The sequence below is a fragment of the Epinephelus moara genome, chromosome 5 (assembly GCF_006386435.1).
Source record: "Epinephelus moara isolate mb chromosome 5, YSFRI_EMoa_1.0, whole genome shotgun sequence".
Classification (NCBI taxonomy): domain Eukaryota; kingdom Metazoa; phylum Chordata; class Actinopteri; order Perciformes; family Serranidae; genus Epinephelus; species Epinephelus moara.
Genome location: NC_065510.1, coordinates 35600509 through 35626748, shown reverse-complemented (window position 1 = coordinate 35626748; position 26240 = coordinate 35600509). Strand labels below are relative to the sequence as shown.

Below are 26240 nucleotides of genomic sequence, written 5' to 3'. Positions count from 1 at the left end.
TAAGGACAGAGGGATGTCGTATGCTGTAAAGCCCTGTGAGGCAAATTGTGATTTGTGATATTGGGCTTTATAAATAAAATTGAATTGATTGAGGCAGACTGACAGGTCTGATGTCTTATTCACTCAGCAGCTGACTTGTTGAATTTTACGGCTTTGATCAGCGAATATAATGTGACTTGGGATGTACGCCAAATGCTGGCTCCGTTATGCAGCAGATCCAGCTGTGCCGCCCATAGGTGCCGCCGTCACCAGAATAGGACGTCGCTTTACGTGACACTTCAGCGTAAGGCCGTCTCATGTCTCTTATCAGCAATCCTCGCTCCTCACTCCTAACTCCTGACTCCTTAAATGTTTTCCTAAGTGGGAGGGACTGAACAGTTAGGTAAGGTGGCTAGGTTAGGTGGTTAGCAGTAATTTTAAGGGACTTGGGACGTACCCACTGACCCTCAGGAAGCACAGCAGGCCTATAATCATGCCCATGCCAGGACAAAGGCCAGGATTGAAATGACCTTTGGCCTCCTGAAGGCACACTTTCACTGTCTTAACCACTTAAGGGTTAGCCCTTTGAGGGCATGTGACATCACTGTGGCCTGTGCTGTCCTCCACAATGTGGCCCGCCTGAGTGCCATCACACATGGACTGGGACAATCCTGCCATCTTCCCTGATGATGACAGTGGTCGGCTGGTCAGGGACCAATATGTGTTAAATTATTTTAGTTAACATACATGCTTTAAATTTAGGTTAAATATGTCCTGCAGTGGCAGAGACGCATGCTGTGAATTTCAGTTAAATATGTCCTGCAGTGGCAGAGGAATTTGTGGGTTTTTTTTATTCAATTTAAATTGATTTGGCCTCTTATATTGTTTGTGCTGTATACTGTGTGTATACAAGCTTGCAGGGAGGCTACTGCATCCATTCATTTGTCTGTTCATTTGTTGTGTATGGATTTGTCCTGCATTTATTTCAGTGTGCAGACATGCGGGGTGTATCATATACAGACCTTTGAATGTGTATTTATTCTTGTGTTGTATAATATGCTTTGATTCCATGCTTTCTATCTTGTAGAGTTTTGAAAGGAGCTGATGGTTTACTTGCTTTGATTTATCCTTATTCAATAAAGGAACATCATGTTACTCTTTGATGTGTATTTATATTTATATGGGATGTGTTCTTTATATATAGTCTATGGGAAACTGTAAATTATCTAATGATTGCAAAATCATCTAAAATCATCATTTATCTAAAACGATTGCAATTAATGATCACAAATGTTTAAATAATGACAGTGGGTCTGGCTGAATGTGATAACAATGTGCAGTGGGCAGTGGAATAACTATTGGTTTCCGTTTGTGGTGACTGCTGACTGACATAAGGGATGAGATTAAATAGATCCTGGAACTTAGCCTGGTCTGGAGCAGGCTAGCTCCACAGAATAAATCTCCATGGTAACTTATGTGATAACATATCCCGCTTTCCACTATCCCGCTTTTGTGCAACCGGAACACGGATAAATTGAGCCAGGATAACCAAGATATCCCGGCTTAATCCCTTATCCTAGTTTTGTGCAATAGGCCCCACGAGCCAGATGCATACATGATTTGTACACACAAAAACCATGCGTACACCTTCGCCCACACATGAACTGGTATTTATAAAAAAAAAAGAATGTGCATTGAGAATGTGTGTACCTCATGTATTTTTCAGACCAGTGATAAAGAGCAGATTAAATATAAACTGAGAAACAGATTAAATTGTTTGAGGTTGTTTGCGAGTTTCACTGATTGTGTTATTATTTTTGCGGGCTGCACGACATTCTGTGAAATTTCAATCAAAGGTGCATTTATAAACTCATTTTAAATTACTTATGGGTGATGAATTTCACAATTTTTAACATTAACAAGCTATGGTCTACGTTTAGAAAGATTGATCATTATTATTAACATCATTTAGATGGTGGTTATGGCCCAATAGTGCTAGCTACACAATGTGAAGAGCAAAAGGAACCAAAAAATACCCATTCTCTCTGGTGGCTGCAGGCCTGAAAAGAAATTGACCAATCACAGCCATCCGGTCCGCATGGGAGTTACTCCTTGCTCAAATTTGCACTCTCTCTCTTTTGACACTCCTCTGCTCCTCGTCCCAACCCCCCTCCGCATTTGAAAGTACGAGCAGTTTGTAAGGCCCTCGGGATGGGCGCGCTGCAGTTTGTTTACAATGGTTGCTAAGCTACTAAGAGCAATGCTAACATTAGCATCCAGTGGTATGTAGACAGCTGAGACGGTGACAATCAGTTCCCGGGGAAGGTAGAATGGTCTGCAGGATATTGAGAGAGCCTCAAGGTCTGGACAACAATGGTGAGCAATGATCCTGCTGTTGTTACACCAGTTGTTATGGAGATAAACACAGAGCCCCCCTCCTTTCCTCTTACCGGACTCGATGTTTCTGTCCTGCCGGTGGCTAGTGCGGCCCGCTAGCTGCACCGCAGCATCGGGTATGAGCAGGTGAAGCCAGCTTTCCGTTAAAATCATAATCCCACAGGTCTGTACGTAGCGGTTAGTCGCTTTGGACGGAGCACTGACAGGAGGGGGAGGAGGGGGTGGAGCTTAGAGGAGGAGCCGCTTTCGAATCTTGCTAGCTCTCCAACATTACCAACTATAGCTTTAAACCAAAAAGTAATGTGTTACTGAGAAAAGTAACTTTTTAGTTACTCCCCCTCCCCCAAAAAACTCGACTTAGGACTCTCGTCTTGGCTTGCCATCACGCCATGACCTTGACGCATGCGCATTAGTGTCATCTATACTCATCATCATCTATAGTACGTCCTGGCTGTAGATGACTGAGTGTGGATGCTAGAGGGTGCTAGGTGCTTTTCTTTTTTGCAGTGTAGTTTTTCTAAGCCACAGAGAAGACAATGTTGCTAAGAAGGATCATGTTTTGGGAAACTCAGCCCTGCAGGCCACTCGATGTCAGGCGATGGTGAGGCTGTCTTATTTAATTGCAGTAGATATGGGGACCCAGCTCTTCCCCAGCAGTCCAAGTTCCGTGAGCCGAGGATCCTCAATCATGTGGAAACCAGGGAAATGTTGCCCGCTGCTTGTCCTCAACCAATTTGAGTGCTTGGGTGAAGAACGAGTAAGTCTCTCTCTCTAATCACTTGATGGGCTGCGGGTGTGACCAGTGCCAGGTGCCTAGTGGCTGAAACACTCCCTCTACCACCTCCCCTAGCCTGAGACTGTGGGTCCGCCCCCTCTGCTGGGCTGACTCAGAGGTTTCCCCTGGTTTTCCCACATTACATAAAGTCTCTTTCAAAATAAAAGCATTACATTGGTACACCACCACAAATTGACGTTTTTTTCCTTCAACAACAAATGAATGTGGTTAGGTTTAGGAAAGAATAACAATCAGAATCTAACGGCACACAAACTCCGCTCTCTCAGGTGAAAGTCAGTGTTTGTTGGACCCATCCGCCCACCATCCTGCCTGTCGCCACCCTAACTTTTCTTCTTGTCTCACCGCGTTTCCCCCTGACGCCACCGGGCACCGTTAAACTATAACAGCAACCAGCCGCATATTATGCTGATGTGAAAGGACGCCTTTTCCGTTGGTTTCTGACAAGTCGTTGTGTCTGTGTGTCTTGCTCCAATGTAAAGAGGTGGTGGGGTCTTTTGTATATTTGTGCCCAGGAGCCCATTGTCTCAAAATCCATGCACTGGTAGTATCTGCTTACAGTCTCATGCTATGGGCTAAACTTTCTATGTATTTATTGTTTAGTTACTGCAGTGTGCACTTCCAGAGATAAAGTTGCCAAAGATGTCATATTTTGCGAAACATTTCATTTATACTTTTCATTACCTTTGCTGCTGCAAGGTCTGTGCCTGACAACCCATCCAGAACTTCACAAGGGAGTGTGCTTTATACATTTCTCTCTGACAAGGAGTCTTTTGACATTTCAAACAGCTGATCGTCCTGTGTAGCAGATAAGGTTGACCCCCCACTGTTGGTTCATCACTAAATGGGTGCAGGATCCATCTACTGTCACTGCACCTCTTGTCAGTCTCAGGAAAATGTGTTTGCAGTTGTAGAAGGAGGCTCCTTTCTGGATGTTTCTGGCTCCTTCGTGGGATGATGTGTGACATAGTTCTATATTAAAAAGCTGACTTGACATGCCTCCTCAAATGGCCACTGATTATCAGGTCATGACAACGCTGTCAGAAAAATCCTGTGAGTATTCACTCTACTCAGCTTTATTTATTTATTCATTCTGCGAGAGCCTCCACTATTTACTTCCTTAAAGTCATCAAGGTCACTTTGGATAAAGCAGAGTAGTGTAGTCTTTCTTGGCCTGCATGTAGGGCAACGCACACACATTAGCATTTCTCACTGTGGAGCTTCACTATTCTATTTGTCTGTTTTGATGTGCATCAGTGCTCCAGAAAATTAATAATTTTATGCAGAGAAAGATGTCAAGGCACATTGCCTGGCAATGGGCTAACACAGGGAGTGAATGAAGAAAACAGTGGAAAAGCTGGTAGCTACCAAAACACTGTCAATATAATATACAGTATAATATTTTTAAGTATTAAACTGTTGTTGAGAAAAGCATTCACAACTGGGGAACAGCAAGGTCCATCTTGTGACCAATGTTATTCAGTGTAGGTCAACAACTTCTGATGAATGAAGATAACAATGTCATACACTCAGTAGAGAAATTAGTAACTGCACAGTTGCAAAATATCTTATTTGAAATACTGAGAAAACAATCTTGTCCAATACTCACACAGTGGTTGTTCATTTTTGTAAAAGGGGTCAACTAATATCTAATATAGTACAATCATTTACAAAATAGAAACTCTTTTTTAAAATGTTAATATGTAATTTAATTGAGAAAATAGTTTGGTATTAGAAGGCCCAAACAGTAAAATGGGTTGCTTTTGGCACACCTGATCAGCAGGATTTCCAGCACAGATATAATTTGGATTGCCACCTACTTGTCCTTGTAGCCCAGTCACCAGAAACAAGTGTTGGTATTATACATTTTTACAACCCACATATATGTTACATTTATACATTTCATATCATATCACACTTCAATAGTAATATAGTATATGAGCTGACTTTGTCATCAGGAGATGGATGGGATGGTAGATGGCATGACATCTAAGCAAGACAGCTGCCAGACCACTGTTGAAGACTCAAACAACAAAACTAGTTGTTTTTTAGTGAGTCATCACTGTGTTTCCAGCTTGTGATTGTGCCACAAATACAGTTTTTTTTAAGCCCAAACATGATCTTTTCCCAACAATAACAAAGTGGTTCCTAGGCCTAAACCTAACCACACATTAACAACAGAGTATTTAAAATGTAACGTTTCTACGTATCTGACGTCCATGGGAAAACAAGACTAACAGTCTATAGCCATACTAATGGCTCTGTGAGGTGTCACATTCTCTGTCTCTCCTGCTGGAAGTACCAGAGGATTAGGCAATGATGTGATAAATGTGGTAAATCACCAAGGTAATAAGAATTTATCCCCTGTGGACAATACATGTGTACAAACATTTGGGCCAATCCATGCTGTCAGTGTCAATTTCCTAAAGCTTTGACTTGCTGGTGGTGCTGTAGTAGGATTCATCCTCTTGGGAATCATTCATCAATCACAAAATTGAATGGCAATCCATTAAATAGTTGTAAAGATATTTCAATCTGAACCAAAGTAAAGGATCAACCGACTGATCTACAGATACAGCCTTAGGGCCATACAGCTAGCATGGCAAAAAAGTATGACAGTCTCATATCTGAGATAAATCACAGTGTATAAACAAACAACTGCAAGCTATAACAGTATTATGCTAGTGTAACTTCTGCTGAAGCAGTAGTTCTGGGCATATCTAGTGACCCATGGGTGTTGAGAGTGTTTTGCACTCAATCTGTAATGTCCATGCTCTGCAAAATCAGATAGGACACTGAACACGGCTGTTGCTGTTCTTTCACATATATTTTTCAACTAACAGTGTGCCAACAGTGATTGGCCTGGTCTTACTCCCAGGTCGGCAAATATCGATGCTTTGTCATGCTCTATTTGCGTCTGAAACTGACGTACAAGGCTCCCTTTAGTTTCTGTATGAGATGCACCAGGCTTTCAGCTAACTCCAATGGAAACCCACCCACAGCAGACGCTCAGAGCAACTGCTATAAACAGCTACAAAGTCCACAGATGGAGGAGGTTGGGGTGGTTAGATGGGTCAAACAACCACAGGACTTTCACCCAGGACAAAAGTTAGTGTTGACTTATTCTAACATAACATTTAATATGTGTTTTGCCATGATGTGACGTGATTGTAAACCCCTATGAATGTTTTTTTTAGCCAATAATTCATCTTTTTTCTAAACCAAGTAGTTGTGTTGCCTACACGTAACCACAACTGTTTCACGTTAACTATGTGGTAGAACGTGTTTTACTTAGCAGACAGCAGTGCATCTCATACAGACTCTAAAGGATGCCCTGTGCGTTGGTATTAGATGCCAAGAGGGCATGACAATGCATTGGTACATGACAACCTGGGAATGAGAACGGGTTGGAAAGAAACTGCCCTGGTAGAGATGTTGACAACTCATTTGTGCCACTGATATCATAGCTCATCAGCTGATAGCTTTCATTATGACATTTTAGATGATTCATGGAATATCATGTTCACTAAATATACACCAATTAAATCTATTAGGCCTGTTGGTATAATGTGGTTGCAAATTCTAAGTTCAGAGAGGTAGTTTCATGGTATGCTTTTTTTTCAGCCTTATCAGTTGGTGGAAATATACTGGACATCTGATAGAATAACTCTGTGTCCCCATTTCTTTGCACAAATACCCTTCAATGATTAAAGCAGAAGAGCAGGATGATGAGAAACAGCAGGACACTCTAAGAGGTAAGGCTCAACAGATCCTGCTGGTATCCCCCACTGAGACCACATCCCCAATCTCATCACTTCCATCATCCCTGACAGCCACATCCTCTCATCCTTTTTCAGTGGCTTAATCCCAGCAGTAGAAAAAGAGAAAGTGAGCAAGAGAATCTGGGGATTTAACAAGGAGAATGCATCAAACACGCATCATTTTGCACTTGTATGAATTTAAAAAAAAGCCCGTTAATGTTTGTTCAGTGCTCATGGGGGGTATAGTGCAAGCAGCACATGGCAGCATATAAGGGAAATCATTACAGGCATCAACACTCTTGTAAACCTGGATGGACTGGTGGAGGAATCATGGACAAAGTATTCATTATATATCAGCAAAATGCAAATTTGGCAGAAAACTCTACCACTCTTTTCTACCTACCTACCTTTAGGTTCAGGTTACTTTACTGATACCCAAGGGTAAACTAGTTTCGCAGTCGAGAGTCAAAACATCCATCACAGTTTGAACAATCAAAACAAAACATAAAAAATAGAATACAAGAAAGAAATTTAAAATCAACAGATACTTAACACTGGTGGGAGTGTGATGATGCCTACCTAAAGGAATGTGATGATGGAGGAGCTCAGACAGGTAGGGTGGGCCTGGTCATTGAGGGCTTGGTATGTTATGAGGAGACTTCTGAAGTGGATTCTTTGGGGGATGGGAAGCCAGTGGAGCTTATGGGGAATGGGGGTGATGTGGTCACGGGTGCGAGAGTGGGTGAGTAGCCAAGCAGCACTCTTCTCGATACACTGGAGTTTATTGAGGGTTTTTGAAGATGAGCCATAGAGTAGACTGTTGCAGTTGGCCAGACAAGATATGATGAAGGTGTGAATGAGGGTTTCTGCAGCTGAGGAGGAGAGGGATGGATGGAGGCGGGTGATGTTCTTGAGGTGAAAGAAGGCTGTTTTGGTCATGTGTTTAATGTGCTGGTCGAAGGAGAGGAATTGATCGAAAATGACGCCAAGATTTCGGATGTGAGGGGAGGTGGATACTGTGGAGCCGTTGATATTGAGGGTGAAGTTATGGGTGGATTTGGTGAGTGCTTTTGGTCCAATGATGATAATAACAACAGTAATGATAACATATAACTGTTCTTATTGTACGTATAACAAAAAACTGTATCCTTGTTGTTTTTATACTGTCACCACATTGTGACAGCAACAAAGACAATCACATTATGCACAATTAAAGCATGGTGAGTACAAGTGTGTTTTAAAGTGACTCTTGAAAATCTCAATGGTGGAGGAGAACTGGGCGGTAGGAGGAAGAGAATTCCAGAGTTTCTGGGCAGCGATAGAGAAAGCCCTGTTCCCCTAACACACAGACAATCAGTCAGACAATCTCAGTTCTCCCACAGTGTGATACAAGGAGAGGAGCTCTATGATGTATGAGGGGGTGAGGCTGTTTAACACTTTGTAGACAAACAACAGAATCTTAAAATGTATTCTGTGGCTAACAGGCAGCCAGTGTAGGGAGGCAAGAATGGAAGTAATGTGCTGTCTTTGGGGACCTTGTTAAAACTCTTGCTGCTGCGTTTTGGACTAGCTAAAGACAGGATAAACAAGACTGAGTAATACCAAAGTATAATGAGTAACAATAGTCGAGGTGGGAGGAAATGAAGGCGAGGATGACTTTCTCCTGATCAGAAGTACAGAGAATTGTTTGGAAATGGTGCGCAGCTGCATGAAACTTAATTTGACTATTTGATTGATTTGTTTTTCAACCTTCAATTCCGAATCAAATATGACTCCAAGATTTTTAACATGTGATTTGACAGAAGGGGCTAATGGGCCAAGATGAGAAGAAATAATGCTGGTCAAGCGCTGTGGTCCAAATAAAATAAGTTCAGTTTTACTCTCGTTGAGCTGGAGAAAATTTGCAGCCATCCATGATTTGATGTTGTGAAGACAGTTATTGAGTTCAGTTAGTATGTTGATGTTTTTCCGGCTCTGACGGGAGGTAGATCTGCATGTCATCCGCATAACAGTGAAAAGATATGTTTTTGAATAACGCAGCCTAATGGAAGTAAATAAATGGAGAAGAGGATTGGACCATGTACGGAGCCATGGGGTACACCACAGGAGATGAAAGCTGAGGAACAACACGAGTTACTGATAGAGACAAAGAAAAAATATGGAGAAAACCAGTTTAAAGCAGAACCTGAGACCCCCTCCATTCCTTTAATCTGTGAATGAGAATGGAATGATGTACAGTGTCAAAGGCTGCAGTTAGATCTAGGACCAAGAGGACGGAGCAGTTACCTGAGTCAGCAGCTAGGAGGAGGTCATTACTTATTCTTAATAGGGCTGATTCAGTATTGTATAGCCAGAATTGTAATTTTTCAAAAATGCAGTTTTGAGCCAGGTGGGACAACAATTGATTAAATTTCAAGTTTTTTAGAAAGAAAAGGGAGCTTGGAGATTGGTCTGTAGTTATTTAGTACTGAAGGATCAAAATGTTTGTTTTAGATCTTTCAGTCCTGAATAACTACAGTGTTATAACATAAGAGCTCTGTTTCCACCGAGCAGTACTGTACAGTACAGTTCAGTTCAGTTCAGTTCAGTTCAGTACGCTTTTTATCAATTTCCACTGCGAAAAGCTGTGAATGGTACCAATGGAACCGTTCCTTATCGTCCCCATTTTTGTCACCCCTTCTGTTGGGGTACCTAGCACACAGATCTAGTACTAAAAGGTAAAGCTGTGAATACTGCAATCCGTCGATTGGTCAATAGTGGACGGCTGAGTTGTGGCTGGTTTTGGGGCTCGTGTCACTGTTCATGCCATGGAGAGTTTTGTTAGTAGACTATAACTATAGAATGAAAGGATGTTTTGTTGCCTCTCGCAGCAGCTACAGTCGGAGAAAAAAATAGCTCAATTCACTGAGCTGACTGCTGACGACTTTTAATGTGGAACGTTAACTTGAAATGTTACTCAATGCATGAGTTGACGACATGAATCAATCAACACACCGTGACAACTTTGACCATTACTTTAGTTTTTATATGACATAACTTTTAATAATGAGTGGATCTTCAAGCGTATATAGTGTATACATTTTGACCGGGTTATGTGAACAGCTCAAACCTCCCAATCCTCATTCGGAGGGGAAAAAAAGTGCTGCGGAGCGTTGTTCCTGTGGGCTCCAGCAACACTAAACCCCTGAGCTTGCCTGAGAAGGACTAAATGCACAAACCCGCTATTTTTAAATATCCCATGGAGAGAGACTCTTACTGCAGCCTGCTCTATTTTGTTCTGAAAACGTAGGCATGCAACCTTGTTTTGTGGACGATAAATGAGGTGCAGACTTCCCTTTGTGTCACCAGTAATGAGGAAATACAGTGAGTGCTGGATGGAGCAGTGAGTGACAACAACCCCGCCCACATTTAAGAGCACTGTTTGTGTTGAAAACGCTAGGGTCTAGGTACCATGTCTGAAAGATTACTTTTGGTTCCAAAGGTGCCATACCAAAAGTGTTTGGTGGAAACAGGGCTAAAGTGTTGTGTGCAACCCACTGCTGTGAGATTTAAAAGGCAGCAAGCAGCAAGAGGCACTTAGAGGCTGACTCAAGGAGAGGGACAGGGACTGAAAATATCTGCAAATTCACACTGAGGTCAGGGAGCTCTTTACCCCCTGTGCAGAGGACATCAGCCGTTATGTAACAGAGATGGTAAATATTGTCACGTTATGCCATTGTTATTGTTAATAAACCACTGCTGACACATATGTTATATGTCACACAAGAGGCCGACGCTGTTGTGTTACACATCATGCCTGTCACATCTCTTTTCTGCTTCTGCGATGCTGGCAGGGTGGCTAAAATCACACACTGGGGCGGCATGATGCATCTGTTGTTCGGTTCTGTGTAAAACTGAAAAGGCAGCATAAAGAAGGGACTTTGTAGCGGCCCTTTAACGTGATCTCGGTGTAAAAAGGACTACCATCTCACTCTGCAGTTGCTTCTCTCTGACTGGAGGAGGGACTGCCGCAGTACAAAATTGGACTCAAACATGACATTCAGATGGAAACCAAAAAGTACAAAAAACCACAGCCACCTCATGAGGAACCCAAAACAATGACAGCAGCTCTTGACTACAAAATTGAACTCCCAAATTAACTTTAATAACACAAAACAAAACAAATGCACAAAAGAAGAGCCCTTGTTCTTTGTATTACCAGTATTTGTCTCCAGCAGTAAATCGATTTAGGGCTGACCTCAATACAGCCCCAGAAACTCAGCTCTTACTTTGTGCTGGGCAGTTCACCTCAGTTCAACAGTACAGACTGTGTCTGCACCTGCAGGTGCCCTATCCCCCTACATCTCTATGATGTTGTTGGTTCCATTTTCTACATCCCCATTCTCACATGGCTTCTCAAGACTCTCTGTATCCCTAAAATTAATTAAGAGATATTTGAAACATGAACTGCTTTAATTGGCTGCAGTCTCCTTTCCCAGAAACAAAGCCAAAGTTAACAGCTGCAGAGTTGTTGATAGGCCTCCTTCAAGTTTTGCCTTCTATTATGTGACTGAAGAAGTTATGGCTACAACTAACTATTATTTCTAATAATTGACCAAAGCTAATTGATTTCTTTATGAAATCAAAGTGACAATGTGAAGAGATTTATTACTTGAATCTGCAGCGTCCCCTTGGCTTTATGGAGCTTTATTGTTTAACCCATTGTTAATTTTTTGCAAAATTACTATTTTGGTTCTTTCCCTTGCTGCTCTTCGGGTCTTATTGCTGTTTTGACCCAAAAATCTTTGAAAACCTTCAATACACTTCATGCTCAGCATAACCAAACAGCAGACAGACACAGTTAGAGACTCGCTGGGGAGCATTTAGCAGCTTGAGAGACAGATGTTTTTCTCAGGAGTTGTTGGAACCCATGCCCCCACAGAAAAAAAACAGAGCTCAAAGAGAAAGAATATTGGGTTTAGGTGCCCGGAAACATGACTCCAAATAAAAGCTCATGTTGGTCCGTCACTGAAGCATTAAAGCTCACTTTTTGTTGAAACCTTCAACCTGCCTACTGCATTTGGGTCTTTTCTATACTGATACATCCCTCATTCATTCATCCTTTACTCCAGACCCTTAAGCCATCATATGCAACAAACTATTCTAAATCTTTATCTTTATCGCCGTTTGCTAGTGAAACTACATCATAGTCTAAACCCAAAAGATTCACTTAACTTAGAGAGAAGCTGCAAATCCTCATATTTGAGAAGCCGTTACCAGCTTGAAAAATTAATTAAACAATACATTTATTTTCTTGCAATCAACAAAGCAATTAGTACAGTAATCATTAACGCTCTTAGTAAGTAAAGTTAATACAACTACTGTCAGGCCCACCATCAGGGGGGCTCACGACCCCACCCAAGACCAAGGGGAGGAACAAGAGAACAAGAAAGTAAAAGCAGAAGAGAGCCAATGGACAAATGTCTGGCAAAAAAAAAAGAAGCAGGTATGAGGGGCGAAGCTGATGGTGAGAAGTGAGGCAGACTAATTTTTTGGTAAGAAAACCTGCTGTATCAAGCTCTTTTTCAAAGACACAGTGAAGACATAAGAATCACATTAAACTAGTGGACCTTGAGGCATCCATTGGTTCCATCGTTATTTCATCTTCAAAGGAGGCAAATGATGAACATTGAATGAACATTGGCTCTTTTCAAAATGATATATTTAAATATTTCTGCATATCATGGTCCCTAAAATGTCTTGGAATTGCATATATTGGGTATGACTGAAAAACAATTTTAGTCTGCACACAATTTGACCAATAGTTGATTAAAGTAGCCTCAAAATTGACTGAATAAATGAAGAAAAAATAATTTGTTCACTCATGATTTGATTTTATGATGAGGGCCCACTTTTAAAAATGTCATTCCCTCGTCAATATTTCCTGACAGCTGGCCTGACTACTGTACTGCACTTAAGTACACCTTTGAATTATACTTTGCTTCCATTTTATGGTCCTTTATAATTCCACTTCTCCGTGTTTCAGGAGCAAATATTTACAGAGACCTCTACATTCATCTGACAGCTCTTTATACATCTTCTGATGCACATACTTGGACACATCATCAGTGTTGTATCCTGGCCTCATTGGGTGTTTCGGGTCTTGCAACAGACACCCTCCTCCAGGCGACCCGACTGAGGTTGATCAAGCCTCGGCCTGTGTACAAGTGGCATGCTGTACTGGTCACCCCTTTTCAGCCATAGCCATCTAGATGCCTTCTCTGCTGCCTCCACGTTGTTGTTGATTGCTCTTCTCTTTCTTTGGCCCATAATGCCCAGGGTTCCGTAGGCCTTGCTGAGGGAATGACTTGCAAACCCCCGACTGCCCACCTCCACTGGCATGCACCTGGTCCTCTCCAGGTCAACTGTAATCACCCAGTCTCGTGCTGTGGAAAGCAGACCAGCAGAGGAGGTCCTGTCTGCTCTTCGACTGCTCTCCTTCCTTGACAAACTCGATCTTCCTGGTTGTAGCGTGGGTGTATCTGCTGTCACTGATCCCCTTGCTGATTGCCTCAGCGATAGACTTCAGGACCTGATCGTGTCTCCAACGATAGCGCCCCTCGCTCAGTGCCCTGGAGCAGCTACTCAGGATGTGCTCAAGGGTCCCTACATTCATCTGACAAAGTCTGGTATGTGGTACAGTCACACCAAAACTCACCGACAGATTTTTTTTTGCTATCTGCTTGTTTTGATGAACCCAGGTAAAACAATGTTTCCTTCAATCACGAGTAACACCTCATTCATTTCAGTCAGTCTATTTGAAAGAGAAAATAATACATTATTTATCATATTAAGCATATAAAAAAGTGTTGACTGAAGGCCATATTCATAAATAATACCTTTTTATTTGATGTATTGAAAAATAAAACAATATACCATCATGTACAGCAGACAGTTCAGGCAGAAACTGTTGTTTTACAGTGAAAGCATACTTCTTACACCCCTATGCAAATCATGGAATACATTGCATGTGAGTTCAGTTAGATACCTTGGCATCATTTTCCCAAATCACTACAACCCAAAAACTAACTGTTAATAATAAACTTATTTATTTACTCTCTCTCTCACACACACCTGCACACAGTTGGGTCTGTGTGTGTCCACAAATATATACACAGATTTTTTTTAAATCTTTATAAAATGTAGAAAAATTGCATATAAAAACATCTTCGATCCACATTTCACAAAATAATTGTGTTAACACAGAAGTGCTCAGTTTGGCAGAGTAAACATTGTGTCAGTGTGTGTGTGTGTGTGTGTGTGTGTGTGTGGGGCCACATGTGGATTGAACCATGCAAAGAAAAACAGAAACAAACATACATTTAAAATGCAATACAGACTTTGTGTTCCTACTTTAACTCTATTCTTCTTCAGCATCGGCCTCTCAAATAAATGATAATAATCTACTGTGAATTTATTTAATCATGTGTCAGTAATTATCTACATCTTATTGGCAGGAAAGAGACTCTGGCCTTGTGTTTGTACCAGATGTATGTAGTAGCTTTCAGGAAAATGGACTGAAAAGATGGAAACGGTGAATTTTGGCTTATACTGATTTGTGAAAGCATGTTGTAATTGCAGCCATTATAACATTAGGGTTGCTCAGATATTGAAAAAGCTATTCTGCAAGTTTCAAGGTGAGTTGTTTTATTCTCTGTCATACATTTTTCTTCTCACACAATTTCAGTGTGAGCATCAGACTCTAAACGGATCCATTATTTTGTTTATTACACAGCTGTCATTTCAGCACAGTTAGTAGAGGCTTAGCTATTAAGAGCACAAATCTCCAGCTACCATGTTATTTTAACTACCCTGTGATTATAGTGATTTTGCCTGTTTTTGTAGAATTTGCAACTCATGTCTTTGACTGAGAATGGCAGCCTTTGTGAGTACGCTCAGGGTACGTCAAACACTAAAGCCAAATAGTAGCCTCAGTCAAAACAAAGCTATCTTCAGTCCCTCTTGACATTTCGAGCAGAAAACGAAGCATCTGATTTAGTGGTTTTAATATTGTCATGAGTGCTAGGTTTTTGTTTGGAGAATAAAAGCTTCTGTGCTTGACTTTCTCAATCTCCAACTTTGAATGCACACGCTTCAAGAAGCTTTACTAACAGCACTTTCGACTCAAAACTTGTGCAAAGAACCAACACTAATAAATAAGACATTCAGCTATTATTGCTTAATTAATTAAGACTGGCTCAAAAGATGTAAAAAAAAAAAAAAAAAAAAAATGAATCATAGCTTACTGAAAATAAAAAATAAATGTGGTATGAGCTCTTGTGAGGGTTGTGTTTGACTCAACTAGCCGAGAGCCTTTTCCAACAAAAGCTTAAAAATCTGATTTATAATGTAGCGGTATGTCTTTAATCAAAGCTATGACTAATGACTGCAGGAAGATTAATTACTTGACAACACAACCATTTTGGTTTTGGACATGACAAGATTAAAATAGTCTTCCTGCTCTGCAAAGTGCGTCAAAGTGTACCAGCAATGATGCCTTCGGCGCACAGACACATTTCAGGGCAAGTCTCAGACACCTTTCTGTACAATGTGGGTACTGAAAATGAAACAAGAAGCAAAGGGAATTGAAGCCTTCACTATGACAACGGTGATTTACGTAGAAGGGAAAGTAGAATCTATCCATCTCAACACAAAGAAAATTATGACAGCACAATGTAATAACATACCCACACCTTCGAAATAAAGCCACATAGACTGAAAGTAGCGTTCTATAGTGTCTTTGTTCATAAGAAACAGCAGCTTGTATCCTTGGCAGAAACATGAAAAACTGTATATTCAGATATTCAACGTGTAAATAAAACAGTGACACAGTGAACTGCATACTGATGCTCTGCATAGAAAACTTGCCTTCATAATACAGTCTGCTTCAGCTCGTTGATTTTAACCTTTAATAAAAATGCTTGTTTATTTTGTGATTGAGTGTAACTGTGATACTGTTTGGTACTTCAGCATTTTGTGTAGTATAATTAAAGCAGCTGTATATGACATTGAGAACATATGCAAGTTGTCTCCACACAGCTCTTAACATGGAGGTGGCTAGCCGGCAGCTAAAAACAGTGATAACAACAGCAACAGTGCTGACAAAGCTAACAGTGTTTATGCGTGTGAGCATTACGCTTTCATGACGATGTTGGTGGTGCCAGAAGTGGGACCAGGTCATTGTTTTGCATGTCACAAGTAAGTCTCAAGTCTTTGCAGTCAAGTCCCAAGTAAAGCCTGAAAAGTCCCAAGTCTTAAACTTTGAGTTTCGAGTCCTAAATAAGTCCTGATGTGCTCTTCACCCACTATAATCCCAATCTGAATATATCTTATTGACAAAAATCATGAATGCTTTTTAAAATTTGTACTTATTTGTTTAAAAAAAAAAAGTTGCTGTGTCTCCTTCTTTTCAGCTTGCATGTTTTGCATACCGCTGTTCCTTTTTTGTTGACCACTGCAGGGTTTTTGTGAGCAAACAAAATTATCTTTGGTATCTTCTTTTCCAACTGGCAATCAGTAATGCACTGCTAGTATTTCATTATTCTCTCCTGCAATTTGTTAGATGCTGTCTGATTGCTTCAAACAAAGGGGATCTGGGGCATCAAGAGTCAATTTACTGGGAAGGAATATTGAGGGAATGGATTGATTTTTGGCACACTTTTTGAATACAAACTTTATTTTGGGCCCGGAGAAAGGTTGGAAATATATTCCAGTCAAAAGGCTGAAGTCCAAGTGAGGTTACAAGTCACTGGTGGTAGAGTCAAAGTTGAGCTTAAGTCTTTTTTGATTTTCTAAGGTTGATTCTAAAGTCATCAAATTTGTGACTCGAGTGTGACCTGAGTCCAACTCATGTGACTCAGGTCCACACCTCTGGTGACTGCTGCATGAGTACAGTGCAGAATGCTGGTGATTAGCCAGTGGGATACACACACTAATATGTACGCTCGGCCAGACTGTCGACCACAACAGAGGGCTGAGAAACTTGGACTACAACACACACACACACACAGAGGGAGTGTGACTTCATTCACTGCTCAGGACACCATTACTCCACACATAGTTGTTTGTTGCTATGTAACTGTTGTGATTGTCTTATACAGCGTCTTTAATGTGAGATCAAACTGAAGCATTGAGACAAAATACAGCATTTGCGGCAAATTACTTTTAACCTCTAATTAATAGTTTCTCAGTCTTGCCAAGGATTTCTGTGAATTTATTTTACATTTAGACTGTATAAGTAGAGACCTCTAGGACCGATATGATTCTTTTAAAAACAGAATACAAAAGCGTGACAAACTCATATTCATCAGTACTTGTGCGAGGAAGCATTAAGATGTGCTACTCCGTGACCTGGCAGAGTTCAGCTTGTGTCAATAAACTTCTGCTTGCCTCTTTAGCGACAAACAAAAGAACTTGTTCTAGTCTCTAATACGGATTAATACACTGATGCAAAGCTCCAGTGGGAGTCAGCTGAACTCCAACGAAAAAAGATTTGATGACAGCACAGAACTGTATCTACCATCAGGTGTCAAGGCTAAGGGAAATTACACACACTAAACAATAAAAGGCTGTCGGTTTAGTGCTTAGACACTATCTAGTGCTTTTCTCTGTGTATGCAGCTGAAGGCTGCTAAACTCAGCAGATAACGGACAGAGGCTGTACAATACGTTTATAATCATTCTTCTAACAGAGAGAAGGCTTGCAAAAGACAGGGGTTATTCAATGTCCTCTACACTTACGGCTGAATTTTTGGCCTGAATACACCATTGACTGACCATTGACACACACATTTGGGCCTATTTCTGAAGCTGATATGGAGCTTTAACTTTATGCTTTGATGTGTCTTATCTAACTCATTTATGTTTTCAATTATAAGCTACTTCAGGGTCAATAGTGTCGGTGAGAAGTGAACAATGCAGCTTCTCCATCTTAGTGACATTGTGTTATTTTTACACCTTACACTGTCAGTAAACTGTTCCAATTATGACTGATTCTTTTCAAACAGCAGTGTCATTCAGGTGAAGAATCTTATTAAGCATGAGCGTTATTGCTATTTACTTAAGAGATCTCCTTATGTGTAAAGTGCAAATCAAGTCTCAGCAGTGTGCAAATATCAATGAGCCTGAGAAGGCATCATGTGAGATTTCTGTGCACATAAAACATGGGAACATTAGTGCAGCAGCAAAAATGAGGTGATCCTGCTGGCCTGCTGCACCCATATAGCATGACCAGAATTTGAAGCAGACTTGTGACTAAGAAGTCACCCATTTTAATTAATGGAGGGTGCTGGAGACGTGGTCCAGGGAAATGAAATTAACAATCTGCTCTCCTCCAGCAGTTATGTAAGTGACAGTGAGGGAAGTGCGTCACTCCCAGTGGCTCTAGCTGAAGCTGTACAGTGGCCAACAGTGTACAGTAATTGCACCAAGACATACACACAAGTGAACAACTAACCATTTGAATGTGAATCATGTTCATATGGGGAGAAAAAAGGTAAAATTAAGAAAAAAACAAAACAGATTAGACTGAATTAAATAAAATGTGCTTGCATGTGCCCCCATAAATACAGCAGAGTTTAAATTAACAGGACATAAACACTGACATCATTTATCATAATACTCTCAGCTGGGAAAAGAGCTGTGCACAGCAAAACCTTCATCACACCAGATTCACACAATAGTTCTTTCTGATAAGTATGGAAGATTTAAAATGCCTAAATTAAAACAAATGGCACAACGAAATAAAGTGAATTTAAAAGTTTTTTAAAGTCCTCCAGAGCGTGCTGCCAAAGTGCCTTGAGAAATCGCTTAGTTTACCGTTTCCTCGTCCCTTGGATACTTTTCATGCCTATGAGAACATATGTTAAGATGTGGACATACACTTTAGGTGTCAACCTTAAATTCGGCGATGTGCTTTCCATTAATATAAATCTGACGGCACGCACTTATCACACTGTTGGTGGTAAAGACGATCAAAACAGACTAGCCGACAGCATGCCATGAACGTGAGATGATGTTTCACGGCCAAATCAAATAACCAATCGGAGGAGAGCCCTTCTAGCCAGTCAGAGGTGGAAAAGGCGGTACCTTCCCCTACCATCCTACGAAAAAAAATATCGCCGCCGGTGGGTAACTGGTGAGGATAGCAACAATGGCGACCGCTACAGATCCTACAGACCACATTAACGATGCTATCGAGGTATTTCGCCACTACTCGCGTTAATGGAGGACCAAATTAAGGAAGCTGCTAAACTGGATTTAACGGCGATGCAGCTGGGCGTGCACGACGACGGAGACATTTTAAACGGGCAATGCTCGCTTGTTTTCGGCACCCCCGAGGCATGGATACTAATGACGTCAGATTCTGGGTGAGTTGTTGATCTCTACTGATTGGTTAGGGAAAAATCAAATTCCCTCCCCCTTGTAAATCGCCTTCAATGGAGGCGATGTCAGACTGAAGGTTCTGGGAGCTTCAGTCTGACACTCAGGCTACCTTGGGGGTGGAACCATGGGTAGATCTTAGTGTCAGAGGGCCATTGCTATTGATGTCACATTTACACCACCCTTCAAACTACATAAACAACATTTTACTTTATTCGGATAAATTTCTAATGGCGGAATGAAATCATAAGATTTGCTGGAGTTGGTGTGCTCCCCTGTAATCCTGATCATTTGGTGTAAGTTTTTTTTTTTTTGCCTTGACGGCTGGATAAAATGAAATGTGTTTAATATTATCAGGAGATTTCAATGTTCAATGACTTGAACACTGTCAACAGCCAATAGCTGTAGTAGCACACCATGTAGAAAGTAAACATGGAGGGGACTCCAAGGGACTGGAGGGGAGGTGCAAGAACGTTGTGGGGTGAAGGGGTGAACAAGCATCGGTATTCGGCTTGTATCTGATCCACCAACCAACACTTATTTTAGTCCATCCATCCATTTTCAATTGCTTATCAGAAGCAGGGCAGGGAAGCAGGCTGAGCAAAGAAATCTTAATTTTCAAAAATACTTTTTCTCTCATTCTCATGGTCTCTAACAAACAGAGGCTGGTGTTGAGTTGAGACGTCAAATCCAAAATGTAAAGTTTGTGTGCAAATAATAGTTTATCTTTATGGACCGTATTGATGCCAACTGACAATAATACTGTTGACATATGATGCCTTTTATCTTGTGTTTCTAGGTTATGTGTTTTGCGGACAGTTAAGGAATTGTTTTTATGTCATATGTCTTTGAGTTTGAGGGGGTTTGACGTCATATTTTCCACCAGGAGCAGGATGGAAAATAATCTCAAAGGGAATCTAGTTTAGTTTTGCAAACAGGGACCTTGTAACATTCCAGGCCTTTGCAAAAGCTTACATTGTCTTTAGATGTGAGAGGGTGTCAGACTTTAGTCTCATAACAGTGTTTTCAAAATCTTTTCAAAGCCTTCTGGTGTAAGGTAGGCATCACTTCCATTTGTGATTGACTGTTTGAAGTTTTAAGGGATGGATTGTGCCGCAAGCAGGTGTACAAACAGATACTTAGAGGAATCCTCTTGGCTCAGTTCTCGGTAAATACTGACAGTAAATAACCCACAGTAAATGCATACATAAAAGGAAATACATATAAAAATGTGCACTGTATTTCACTTTATTTCTTTTAAAAATGTTTAAATTTAGGCAATTTAAATCTTCTATATATTAGACTGTTCAGACTTGGGATAAATAAATAAAAATCCAAACCTTTAAACCGTTGACACTCTTTGCACGTTGCATTTTTGCATCCATTTTGGTGCTTTGGGGATCATTTTTTTTTCACTTCTAACTGCAAAAATGTGGTCAATGTTAGGCTGCAAGATTTCCAGCTTTGCTCTAGGGGAAGACTGCTCGCAAAAATCGACATCAGTCAATGTCTGATTCTGGGGAAAATTTCTCACAATCAAAAGAGAGAGGTTAGTATTTTTAGGCCACTATAATCACAGCTTCAATAGAGCCACATGTGATGCAGCCTCATTCTGCATTTTGAGTCAGGACAAAAAAAAAAAAAAATCACCGCTTTCATACTGTACACCATATGACTGACTGCAACAGTCTCCTGACAGCTGATCAAGTTGATGGAAAACATAATCAATCGTAAACTAAGAAAAAAAAAGAAAAAGATGTTAAACCAAAAATAAAACAACAAAAAGAACAAAACCCAAGGAATGCATCTAATATGGTTAACTGATGTTATATAAAAGGTATAAAACTAATCTTAAAGAGTGGATACTGCATTCATATTACACTTCACAGTAGACAAATGTATATTTCAAATTCTCTTCTGCCACAGGGAGGTTAGTCCGGCTCAGTTATAAAGTGTTATTAGACCTGGTGGGGATTTAGTGTCTTAGCCAAATAATAATTAGGAGACCCAGGTCAGTGATTCTACAGGATATCACTTCAACCCAGCGAGTTATTACGGTCAGAGGTCCTATTTACTGCAGGTTAAACAACAACTGCAGTCTGGGTCGCATGGGGACAAGTCACTACTTTATAAAAACAGTGCTTTGTGTTCAAAGCCATCCTTCAGCTACTTTAAATTAACGTCAAACAAGGGCTTAAAGATGAATAATTGATGTTAATCAGAAAACTGCAGCCTCAAAGCACCACCATTTATCTTGTGGACACATTACATTCTTAGGAATGAACACAATCAGTGTGTCTTCATTTTAAGCAGACAACAATGAGAATTCAAAATGGAGTGATGAATCCCGACACTCACACTACAGTAATAAGACACAGATGCGGATAATATGCTTGTATGTGCGTGTGTGTGTGTGTGTATAATTTCGTGCTTCCAGTGCTAAACAGACAAACTCATTGGTCTAAACTGCATATTAGTTGCTCAGGCACTTGTTTTAAGACATTGAGAAAATAAACAGAATAAAAATGGACTCCCTCTGACGTTTGACGGACAGGTACCATCATTTCATTCTGCTCTTTATATCCCAGCATTAAAGAAGCCTTCATTTTCTCCGTATCTCTCAGCTCCATTGTGCAAGCCACTTGAGCCAGTTCATTTTCTGTGGACAAAAAGGCGCACCACTGTGAGTTGAGCTCTATTGCTTTGATGTCAAAGATTGGACGTCATTCACTTCATGACAGATAAAAGGCTTTGTGTGTGTGTGTTTTTTGTGTGTGTGTTCATATGTTGAATATCTCCGCGTCAGAAGCTGGACTCAGGGACTGTCCTTTTGCGTCCCAGCGAGGTTGTGCTGTAACGAGTCCTCTGCAGGGTGCCGTAAGACGGTTTGTCTGTTGTCAGGCTGCGCGACGGGGCTGTAGACATCCCGTTACGATGCAAAGATGCTGTCCTACGCATGCTCTGCTCCGCTTTGGTGGGGATATTGGAGGAGCTCTGGGAGCGCTTGATGTCCGCCGCGGTCCGTCCCACTTTCCCGTTTGCCAGCTCATCGCCTGGATGGCCCGAGCCATTAGACTTGCTTCCTTCTACCCCGGTTCCTCCTCCTGCTGCTCCATTGGACAGTGACAGCCTAGAGAGAGTCCTCCTGCCTCCTTCATCACCGCCTTCTTTTCCTGACTCACCCTCCTTGGACTTCCTTGAGTCCCTGTCCTTCTTCAGGAAGTTACCTTTAAAGAAGGAGAGCAGTCCCTCATGGCTCTTGGGAACTTCTCCTTTCTTGCTCTTAGAGTTTCCTTCATGTCCACCGTGGTGTTCCCTGTCAGGCCTGTCCCCTTTTTGTCTTCTTAGGGTCCCATCCTGAAGGCTAGGAGTGCTGTAGCTGGGTTGAACTCCACCACTCCTTTTTGTCTCAGCAGTATCCTGGGAGGCTTTGGAGGAGCTCTGTTTCCTGGCATCCTTCCTCCTGGTGAGGGTGTTACTGCTGAAGCTACTGCTGATATTTGTGGTGCTCTCATCTCTTGTCTGGCTCCCCTTCCTGCGTCTCAAGCTGGCTGTCTTCTCCGATGGCCTCCGCTGGCCCTCTGGGACTTGTGGAGAGTCGGGCGGCAGCTCATCTACTGCCTTACTCATACAACTTAAGCTTCCTACACTGGAAGATCTGACGTTGGCTGCAGCCCGGCCCCCAGCGGCTTCCTTGGTGCTGCGTGGTTCGCTCATCAATGTTACTATTGGATCCTTTGTGCATCGGGGCCGCCGGCCAGATTCCAAGTACTGTACCAGCTCCACAGGGGCTGGATCTTGGACAGATGGAGGCACTGGGTCAGGTTTCCGTCTGTCCTTTGAACCAAGGGACCAACGCAGGGGAAGCACTTTGCTCAGAGTGTCCTTGGTCTTGCTGGGGGCTCTCATGCTCACGCTGCGTCCCTGAAGGCCCCTGATAAATGGCCTGCTCTCAAAACCCCCTAACAATTATGTAGAGAGGAAAATGTTTTAGTTTATTTATTCAAATTGAAGAGCTCAGCACAGAATTAATGTTGAAATAAACACCCAATAAGCTACTAAACAGATTGGGGGAAATATTAGGTGTGGCCCCTTACCCTTTTCCTCTTTAGAACCATTTTCAAGGAAGACTGGAGACTCAGGTGAGTCAGGTAAGGAGGATGGGCAGGTGGTGGAGGATCGAGAGACCAGACTGCCTCTCTTACTATCCCCTGTCAGGCGGATTAGCCAGTGGTCTGACATTGATGAACTGGTGGAGCCTGTGAGACATGGGGGATGAGAGGGAAAATATGAACCATAAAAGAAAACTCCACTGTTTTCTCATCACACTCCTGAAACACTGTTGGGCTCATAGAGGACATTTTAACACAAAAATACAGACTGTTGGATGAAGCATAAATGCACTTCCATGCATTCTTCTTCTTTGTCAAAACCACAGACAGTATGGTCAGATATTCAGAGCCCCAGCACCGCACTTTAAAGCCAATTTGACACAATGGCCAAACTTAAGAATTACAACTTCCGGGTTCGTCACATGATGCCACTGGGCTAAAAGAGGTTTTTCCTATAGACTTACTTTGTGAAAGAGACATCTGTAAATTAGTGGATGAATTTTTCTGAGCGTCACAAACTCTGTGAAATTACTTATTTCACAATTGGGATTTGATCCATTCGGCGCGATAACATTTCAAACATCAAAAAGAGGTGCATGATTAAATCATTTTATCTCCACTCAAGTCAGCGGAATGCTAAACTGGAAGTTAGTCAAGTGTGCTTGCTCTATGGGCCCAACGATCTGGAAGATCCAGGTAATTTTATGCCTGGGGAGTTGAACTTTTTTGGCTTCATGTGCCACAGAGCAACTTTCATAGGAATAAACAGGGCCCTCCTCAAATGTTTTACCCAGTTCTCTTTATTCATTCCTGAGGATTTTGGGTGCGTTATTCTAATAGTGGCTAATGTAGCCTCATATTGCTAGCCTCAAGCAGAGATAAGGAGTAAGCTATAGAGACATGGTAAGATCACTTCTTTCTAACTCCACACCCACAGAATAGTTTTCATTGTCAAACTTGTAGTCTTCAGCCCCAACTGTCACTGACTTATGTTACATCACTTGAGGCAACTTATCAGACTTTGCGCAGCTCCCTCTGGAGGCACAAAAATACTTCATACAACTTTATCTTCAAAAATATGATTGTACTCCTAAACTGACTTCAATGTGTAAAGTTGCCCTTTGAACAAACAGATCATCCCAAAGTGAAACTTCTGATGTCCTTTAAAGTTAAATTAAGTTTGTATGAACACAAACACACAGAGAGATAGCTACACCAGTTCAATTACACGGGCAGCTGTGTTGGAGTAATTATTCAAATCCTTAATTAGCTAAATGAAATAACACCACAATGTTAAAACACTCCTTCCATGTGTAACAAGTCTCGCATTTAAAGTACTTGAGTGAATATACTGGGGGAAAATTTGTTTCTACCATGCATCCACCAAAACCTTGGAACACCATCTACAGCTTAAGCCCTACTCACACGGGTATAGTTTCACCTGGAGAGCTCATGTAATTTAGAAATTACAAAAAGTTTGCTCTTCTGAAGTATTTGTACTTGTTCTTTCTGTGAGCTTTCTGTCTCCATGCTGTGTAGAAATATGAGCTTCCTGCACCCAAAATGCTGCCAAAATCTTTATTAATAATTGCCAACACAGCCTCTGTAATTTTCTACCTGAAAAGACGGAGAAACGAGGCGAGTTTGGTGATATAAGGTAGGCCATTTGCGGTGGAATTTTCACTTGACAAATTTCTAACATGGCCGATTCGTACAGTATTAAGATCACAGATGACCTTTGCAATTATTACAAATATCCCCAGGTAATACTAGTCCTGTATATATAAGGCTATAATATAGTTATAATGCTAAAAAAATACAGTGTGCCAGTTTTGGGAAACATGAGGAAAACATGGCTCTCTGCTTGCTGTTCTGAGTCAGGTTAACTGAGGATAAAGTACCAGTGCCAGTGCAGTGAACATGTTTTGTCCTGCATCATTAAATGTGAATAATACAGTGCTTTTGTATTCGTCACCCGTGCCTTCTGGTCCACTTATCCTTTATTCACCAGCCTGTAACCTGGAATCAATGGAGGTCCGCCATCATTGAGATGTTCAATCTCTCAAATGCATCATCTGTTTTTCTCCTCCATACAGAGTGGGAGGACATTTGGACATTTGAAAGCACATAGGGTGCACATAGGAAGCAGAAAGTGTATCCTATGTGCAGGTCTCGAAATAACAGCACTGACTACATTATTATGGCAAATTTTTTCCCTCTACATTTCATATTTCCACAAGCTTAATGTATTTTTTTCATGAGTTTAAAATGAATCTGCTTTCTACAGTGCCTTCTTTCCTCTCCAGGATCATTTTTGCTGCAGTAGGGTTGAGTGGCCGAGTCTTTTCTCCCCGATTAGTTTGACTTTTAAGACTCTCAGCCCTCATAGAGAGCTTTGGAAGCTATTTTCACTGCTGCCTTGTGTCCTGTCCTGCTCTTTACCTCAAGAAGAGTTCTGAATGTCTAAAATTTCCACCTGTGACTCACTTCCTCAGAAAATGAAGGAATAAAGAGTAGCACATATACAATACATGTCCACAGAAACTGTGAGTTTTTTCAACAATAGATCTTTGAGCAGCAGACAGTGTGCTGAGCCCAAATGTCTACCTGCAAAATAACTTCTGTATACTGCAGTCTTTTTCTTCCATCAGTAAAATGGTTATCACATTATTGCTGATTTGTCAACAGCAACTGCTTCGTCTGACATTCTTGAAAAAAATGTTTAGATAAAAAAACCCTGTCTATTGAAAAGTGCATGGATTAAATCAAGTGTGACAAA

The 26240-nt window shown here is 41.3% G+C and overlaps 1 protein-coding gene across 1 annotated transcript in view; it reads right to left on the bottom strand.

Moving 5' to 3' along the window:
- Window positions 1-13808: 13808 nt before the first annotated feature.
- usp43a (ubiquitin specific peptidase 43a) overlaps window positions 13809-26240 on the bottom strand; it is a 194579-nt gene continuing 182147 nt past the window's right edge. The window contains exons 15-16 of the mRNA XM_050044839.1: window positions 23447-23608; window positions 13809-23311 (exon numbers count right to left, since the gene is read on the bottom strand). Coding sequence (XP_049900796.1) covers window positions 22152-23311; window positions 23447-23608 — 1322 coding nt within the window. The 3' untranslated portion in view covers window positions 13809-22151. The remainder of the gene's footprint in view (window positions 23312-23446; window positions 23609-26240) is intronic.